This window comes from Pundamilia nyererei, unplaced genomic scaffold (assembly GCF_000239375.1).
Source record: "Pundamilia nyererei isolate P.nyererei 1_Seehausen unplaced genomic scaffold, PunNye1.0 scaffold00132, whole genome shotgun sequence".
NCBI classification, from domain to species: Eukaryota; Metazoa; Chordata; class Actinopteri; order Cichliformes; family Cichlidae; genus Pundamilia; species Pundamilia nyererei.
Genome location: NW_005187533.1, coordinates 367,865 through 376,230, shown reverse-complemented (window position 1 = coordinate 376,230; position 8,366 = coordinate 367,865). Strand labels below are relative to the sequence as shown.

Below are 8,366 nucleotides of genomic sequence, written 5' to 3'. Positions count from 1 at the left end.
AACATGCATGAAGAGGATGATGTGGACAAAATACTAATTTGCCTAATAATTCTGCACTCCCTGTATTTATTCTGTGGTACAGCAAATATCCTCAAAACGCTGTTCTCATTTACATATCTGCTTCTGTCATCACACAGAGATGAGAGTGTGAAACAGGGAAATGTAGCCCATTAACTTACAAGACCGTTTTCACTCACCTCTAAAAATCTTGAAACGATCGTGAATATAAGTTTAAAGCAGCGGCTAAGATCTAAAATGATCACTTAGAGAGAAAGCAGTCTTTTTCTTCCTCTCTCCCTCTAATCAGTTTTTTTTGGATACCACCCAAACTGTAAGTAATTATATGAGTAGCTGGAGCTCTGATCTCATGAAAAGTGCTTTCTGATTGTTGTTTTCACAGTCTGCAAACTAACAAGTTTGTCGCTTTAGGGCCCGCGACATAATGTTCTTGCTTTGTGACTCTTATTTTTTTCCACATCTTCACTCATTGTCATTATCGGGTCTATTTCGTGTTGATTTTTTCACATTGGGGTTGTAATGTAGTGATCTTTAATAACAATCTTAATCTTGTAGTTTTTACAAGTATGTTCTGACTAGAAAATTCTCCCTTAGGACATCTTTCCCACAGTGTTGAAGGATTAACCTTCTGATTATTTTTAAATACGTCATTGGATCCAACACAGATGAGTTCCTGAAGCTAGGGTCGTTCAGCACATTGATATTAAATGCTCGTGTTTTCTGTTGCACACCAACTACGTGTAAAGAGAAATAAATGTCTGAATGATTTGATATATCTAACTATTTTACATTCTTTTCATTTCATTCATATATGTCTATAGATATATATATATAGAGAGATATGTTACAATTAAGATTTGAAAGCATTAACATAAAGTCTCGTGTGTCTATTCAGTTTAGAAGATTACAGTAAACATCTCGTCTGTCTCTCTTCAGGGAAACGGTGGTACAGGAGCGTCTTCTGTGGAGGAAGGCGTCGAGGACATTGCGGGCGGTACCTATGTTCGATTTGATGCCCCAAAAGCCAAGATGAGAAGGAGCTGGCCCGGGCTCCGAGGTAGTCTCTTTCAAAATCTTGTCTAATCACTTCTCAATTACCCTCTGACTCCAACAGATGGATCTGAAATTTAAATGCATCCCCTGGTGATTTTTATTTAGGTAGAGGAGCGATCTCAATGAAATGACTGCTCGAGTGAATCATTTGAATGTTTAATACGGTCATGTGTGTGTGTGTTCTCAAACCAGACATGATCTTGCATCGTTACGTGGTGTCCCGCGTGATCTGGGCCTACATGCTGTCAATAGCTGTGACCTACAGCATCACTCTCTGTCTGTTTCCTGGGCTGGAGTCAGAGATACGAAACTCCACCTTAGGTGAATGGCTCCCCATCCTCATCATGGCCACCTTCAACATGTCGGACTTTGTTGGCAAGGTGAGCCATATATTAACTTCACAAGTTTGAATTTAAACATTGTGGGTGGTGACTTTTACATGAATACCACTTCACACATGATACTTTTTATAAAATCAGAGAGATTAGAATCATATATTCATATATTTCACGGTGGTGACTTTTAACCTTTGATTCCAGGGATTTAAGTTTTTGGAGAGAACTTGGAAGAGAACAACCCCAGTTCCAAAACTTTTGTGACACCGTGTAAAATGTGAATGAAAAAAGAAAATCCAAAGCCTTGCCCGAACATGGATCATGTTCTTTGGATGAATATGGTTTCTTCTTTGCACGATGGAGCTGTATCTTCATATGTGGATAGCACAGTGTGGTCACACACAGTGATTTTTGGAGGCACTCCTGAGCCCACAGTGATTTCTATGACAGAGTCATGTCTGTTTTTTATGGAAGCCTGTTTCCGCCACAAAAAAAAAGGGTATCCATATGATATAGCTCAAAATTTTGACTTATTAACTTGAAATTTCAATTTACTTTTCTCAGAATTTCGAGTTAATAACTCGACATTTCGATTTAGCTCTGCCAATCAGTAATCTACATGAATGGCGTCATTTTCTTGCAACCTGGAAGGATACGGCACAGAGAAATACGCACTCAAAACCGGATCGCAACAAATTGGGGCTTTTTATAGTACGTTTGCTGATAGTAACGCCACATGATTCAGCTAATAACACAAGGATTTCATCATTTGTGAAGAAAATAATCAGCAATTTGTGCATTCATGACTGGCTATAATACTGTTAGTTTAGCTGTAGCATTTGTAGCTGAGGGCTTCAGCTTCTGGGTAACAAGGAAATGACTTCATTCACGTAGATTACTGATTGGCAGCGCTAACGCAAAATGTCGAGTTAATAAGTCGAAATTTCAAGAAAAGAATTCAAAATTTCAAGTTATGGATACTTTTTTTTTGTGGCGGAAACAGGCTTCCGTAGTTTTTAATGCAGTGCTGTCTGATGTGTCTTTCAGCCTTGTCCCTTGTGCACAGAGATTTCTCCAAAATTATCAGAATCTTTTGATCTATATGTATAACAGATGATGAGGAATATTACTGAAATTGTTCCAAAAATGCAGTTTTTTTGCAGATTGCTGAAAGTCTGCCTCTCTAAGATGCTCTTTTTAAATTAAGTTTTAGGTTTGTTCTGTTGTGAATCCCATCATTTTTGGAACTGGGCCTGTATTAACTTACTGCCAATGTATAAAATTCACTGGTTTAACATCAATATTAAATGCTATTGCCCTTCTCACGCTACACTTACAGGCATCTTGGCATTAAGGGAACAAGAAAGACAGAAAGGCAGAGTTAACCTCTTGAAACCATTAAAGTCGTCGACCCATTAATTTAACGTAAGGCTGGTAAAACGTCTGGTGTATTGTGGGATAATTGCACTTACTATAGCTCGGAGGCTTCATCCGAACACTCTGAAACTTATCTGGTTTCCTTGGGTCATAATTTTGACTTTGAAGGCACCAACATTAGTTTAGTGAAAGTTGTTATGTAGGCTTTGGCTTTGTCCTCGCGGCAAATTGAGTTTTTTCTTCAAATGAAAAGGGAAAGAGATTAGAAGAGGAATTAAATTGAAAAAGGAAAAATTAAGGTAGCTTAGAGGTATAAAAAAGAGAGAGAAAGAAAAATGTCACGATAAGAGACTGGAAAAGTGTAAAGAGGATTTTTCTTTTGCATTTCTCTCACGGTTCACTTTGTTTTGCACTAATACTGTTATTGTTCTTATTTATTTTCCCTGACAAGTGCTTTCCTTAGAAATTGTTCCAAGCAATGGAGAATTACTGAACATAACGGTCTTAAGTTCAAAACTGCAAATGCTCATATATTTCATATATTATTTGAATATTTTTCCTTGTTTTTCCAAAGTGTAATACACAGCCTGACTGAAATACTCCTGCTGTCCCCTCAGATCCTGGCAGCGCTGCCATATGACTGGTCTGGGGGTCGTCTGCTCTTCTTCTCTTGCCTGAGGGTGGTCTTCATCCCTCTGTTTGTCATGTGTGTGTATCCGGCCAATGAACCCACCCTATCCCATCCTGCCTGGCCCTGTCTCTTTTCTCTCCTCATGGGAGTCACCAACGGATATTTTGGGTCTGTACCGATGATCCAGGCTGCGGGCAAAGTGCCACCTGAACAGCGGGAGCTTGCAGGTGATTTTTGACTTTTTTGTCTGATTTATTGTTAAATAAAAAGCATCAATAATTGAACTGAAGCCAGTTGATTAGACCCATTTAGCTTAATTTTAGCTATAGAAGTTGTTGTATGTCATAAGAATACCATTAAATGGTTGTAAATTAGATCATTATATTCTTCTTAGCAGCATAACACTGACCTTAGCACTGTAACTGTAACTTAATTATTTTATCAACTTAATAAAGTTGCCTTTCTTTAGAATGAATTAGGTTTTTTTGGCCTGACAGCTAGCTTAGCTTAGCTAGTAGCAACAAGGCAAATATAGCCTATATTAGATGTAATTTTATGTTAGCTTAAGCCTTCAGAGAAGGATTACATATAAGATATCAAACAAACTCAACACTGTTATGTGTGCTATAATATTAAACATTATTACCTGTGAGATGCTTTTTAAATTTTATCTTTAACACTCAAAAGTAGTGCATATTTCAAGAGTTTTTTTTAGCTAGCAGTCTGACATTGTTTTCAGGCTGGGATTTTGTGAAGAAATACTAAAGTTACATTTAGATTATAATTATAGATTTTATTATAATTTTCCTCTGAGTGACCTGTGCTTGGTGTCTTGCGCTCCTATTAATGTTAGCTTGCTAAATTAGCATGCTAAATTAGGATGGTTATAATGGCACATGCTATCCCTGCTGATGCTAACATGCAAGAACATCAAAGAGTGGATAGCAAAGATGTACTTTCTTAGACTTGTTACTCACTATCTAACATGTTTCTTGCTTACTTGTTCACGCCGAGCAGTATTCTTTATTTAAAAATGGCATTCCCCCCGGATTAGGCAGTATGATCAGCTCTACAGTTACTCTCTGCTCTCTCTCGCCAGGGAATACTATGACTGTCTCCTACATGACAGGCCTGATGGTTGGCTCCGCTGTAGCGTATGCAGCTTATAGCTTCACTGCTCCACCAACAGGAATACACTCCTCCACGCTCAACATACACACACCTGCCAACACTACCGTGTATTGAATGTCCGTAGGTTTGACACGCACTCACTCATCCATCTGTATACATTTACATGTACACATATGCTGCGTAAGGACAGGACGTTTGCCCTTTCAGCAGCATAAACTGATGTACTAGACTCCAGCTGCAGAATAACTCAACAATAACAAAAGAAAAGACAAGCAGTGGCTTTTAGTGTTGAAAGGGATTAAGTGAAAAAAGTGCAGATTTCTCCACTCGCTCATCTCCCGGTGATCCACTGACCTTCAAGCATCTGCTCCGATGAACTTCCCCGGAGGAAGAGAAGTGGAGCTGTGCGTCTGCCAGCAGGCAGACATTAACCCTCAGAGTATCACACAGTGAAATTACTGTCTGCATATGTGCGAACACATCATCTGACATTTGTACAGTGCAAAGTCAAGTGATATTTTGTTGCGGGGAGCTAATGGCTTGTGGTTTTAGAGGAGACCTTGCATTATATGTGATGTTATGTTTTATGAATTCTCAGAGCTGTCGCCCATCATAGAAGCGAGATGGTGTTCAGACTCACGTAAAAATATGATCAGCGTTTTTAGACGATGAGTTCCGTAAATGCTCATTTTATTCGGACCCTGTTATTAAAACCAGTTTAACCTTATGAGATCTCAGCCCTCATTGAGGATGACCCTAACCCTGTGTTATCAGAATAAGTCATTTTTCAAACAAATAATCATTCTAACTGAAAAAAAACTTACGTCTTGGGTTAGGGCTTGGGGCTATGAGCTGTTACCAATAACGACTCAGACCTCACAAGGGTTAAACAAACTGTATTTTCTGCCTAAGACTCAAAGACATTTTTTTGACCCTGAGAGCACTGTGTTAGATATCTAATGCTGCAACCAGACTGGGGGAAATAATGGTTGGTGGCAATTATTGCAACTGTGTGCAATTAAATTTTAATGTCATTGCCTTTGAAATGGTTGCTTTGACAACGTAAATCGGATCTGCAACAGCTTGCAGTCAGTCGTTGTCTTCAAAGCGAATTTGTTGCATCGAGATGACGATAAAGGAACAAAAAGACTAAATGGAGTCAAGTTGGCAGTCTGTATGTGATAACAAACACTGAAATTCACAACAACTACTTCAAATTCGGAATCCATCCAGAACCTCACAGATTTGAAAGAGAACTCCCTCTGTTTCAATAGTGACGTAGTTGCTGCAGGATTGCTCAACAACCTTGCATTCTAACAGGAGAATAATAGTTTGCAACCAGTTGATCCAAACCCCTTACTACAACGAGACACTTTGCAGACAAGTTGTACTCTTCGATGCAGACTACTATAGACTGAGTGCAACATGTTGACGATCTGTCTCCATTTGTAAAGTCAACTAAACAATGATTATCAGCAAAAATTCACCAATCAGTCTGATTGCTTCGTACCTTGGAGCAGACAACACCCTCAACCTCGGGGTGACCGCTTGGTTTCACGTGAGCGGACCACGCTCCTCTCTAAACTCACCTTCTTTCTTTTCTTTTTTTCAATCTCTAAACACTTGTAACATTTTGTGACTGCATCTTGCATGTTTGTGAAACTGTGTTGAAAGAGTCTGTCCACAAAGTACTCGAACCTGTCGGTGTGGTATTTCCTACTACAGCAGAGGGTCTCCAGGACCACGCAATTGTCATCATGACACACAAACAATACCAGCTGTAGGGTAAAGAAAGAAAGAAAGAAAGAAATCATGTAAAAGGAGAGATTTCAGGTCACTTCTTGCGCCCCCTGATGGCTGAAAAAAGTATTTATTTACCAGAGGAGGTATTGCAGTCCTATCACGCTAGTCTTTGTTGGTTTATCTGAAATGCTTTGCACCTCCTTTGAATGGTGTCTGTATTAAATGTCTATGTGATGATGTGGGATATAAGGGGACAAAATAATTAGTGCCAAACAGTCTGTGTTTATGACAGATGCGATTGGGGGAGGGAGAAAAAAGTGAATGTAAAGTTGTAAATAGAATAAAATGCATTCAAGGCAATGAAAGGCATTTATTTTCACTACTGCAAAGCCTGTAGAAAGAATCAGATTCATATCTTTTGTAGCTTTATTTAGTTGAAGTGACCCCTGGATCCCCTCCTTTATTTATCTCTTTCTTTTTTCCAGCTGACGCACAGCAGCGTCTCCGTTCCCTCATGTTTCCTGTTGGACTTGATTAATTTTTCAGCGATAAGAGAAGCAGCCGAGTTCACAGTTTATATATTATATTTAAAAATAAATAAATAAATAACAGACCTCAATGTAAAGAGCTGCAAATGTGCACTGCATTATGTAAGTGATGGCTTGGATGGAGAATGTTGGCACTGTTTGAAATACGGTGGGATGCCATTTGGGAGCTAACCTCATTACTGTATGTATGTCCTGCTTCCTGCGGCCTCTCAGCGAGCTGCTGGGTTTGAAGGTGTTTTTAGTTATTTTTGGTCAATTGTGTCATTAAAGGACATGAAAAGTCTCTCTCCTTCTCTTTCTTTCTCTCCTGCAGACATTTTGAGAGAGGGGGGAATCCAACTTTCCCAGGAATGCTTTTTTAACCATTCCTCACGATGAACTCGCACATTCATTGTGAGGATTCGTAAAGCAGTCTGGTTTTTATGGAAATTATTTTTCTGTAGGGTTTTCAAGAAGGGTAAACAAGAAACTAGCAGCTATCTAACTAACCAACTCCCCATTTTTACTTTGATGATGGGATGATGTTTTTTTTTTTTATGTTGATTTCGCTCTTTTCTGTCTCACCACTGCAAAATATGGTCCTCAAGACGCCCATTGTGGAAGAAACAACCTCAAAGGACGTCATACTTGTACATATTTAAACTTCAGGAAGAGTGAATACTTAGAGACCATGTGGTGTACGATCACACACCACACCTAAACTCTTAATAATGATTTCAGTTGCACCAGCGAATGCAACTTTGTGATCATTCCTGCTGCAGTAAGACCACAAAAAATGAATAAATAGACCGAAACAGCTTTACGAAAGCATCTAAAGGAGCCTGCACAGTTCTGGAAAAAACATTTGACTGATGAAACCAAGATAACCTTGATGAAACTGCTCGGGATCTAAAGCGGACTGCATCATCTGTCAAACATGGTGAAGGATGTTATGCAGATGTGTGGCTGATAATAGTTCATCAGTGTTTACTGATGATGTGACCGCAAAGAAGCAGCAGGATGGCTTGTGAAGTGTACAGGGTTATAGTCTCTGCTCAGATTCAGACAAATGCTCCAAAACTATCTGGACAATGATTTAAAGTGCAAATGGACAATAAACCAAAGCAAAACTTTTAGAAATTTGAGGATTTTGTGTAAAAATGTCTGATATTCCAAAACAATTAATGCAATACCAGTCTGAATGAATCCATGGAGGCAGTATGAAGAGGCAACACTATACAAATTGTGAAATATTGTGTCTTGTCCGACAAATTAGACCTAACTGTAGCCACGTGCCAAAAAATGAAAAATAAAAGTTGTCTCCAGGATCAGAACAGGATGAAGACAGCCATGCTGTCACAGCTCATAGGAGCAGCTGAGAACATGAATCCAGCAAAATTGATATTAATAATCTACTACAAGAAGAATTGCATGTACACTCCGGGAATTTTTCCACTGGTGATGTCGGACTTTCATCATGTCATAGACTTTTCTCGGATTATCCAAAGTGACACATGATGGGCTTCACAGAAGAACGAGCTTCATGAAAAA

The 8,366-nt window shown here is 39.0% G+C and overlaps 1 protein-coding gene across 2 annotated transcripts in view; it reads left to right on the top strand.

The window, feature by feature from the left end:
• The window catches only part of slc29a4a (solute carrier family 29 member 4a), a 31,084-nt gene extending 23,987 nt beyond the window's left edge, over positions 1-7,097 (top strand). For both annotated transcript variants that reach the window (XM_005743480.1, XM_013913434.1), the window contains exons 8-11: positions 955-1,075; positions 1,264-1,451; positions 3,401-3,641; positions 4,514-7,097. In XM_005743480.1, coding sequence (XP_005743537.1) covers positions 955-1,075; positions 1,264-1,451; positions 3,401-3,641; positions 4,514-4,659 — 696 coding nt within the window. In that variant the 3' untranslated portion in view covers positions 4,660-7,097. The remainder of the gene's footprint in view (positions 1-954; positions 1,076-1,263; positions 1,452-3,400; positions 3,642-4,513) is intronic.
• The last annotated feature ends 1,269 nt before the right edge of the window (positions 7,098-8,366 follow it).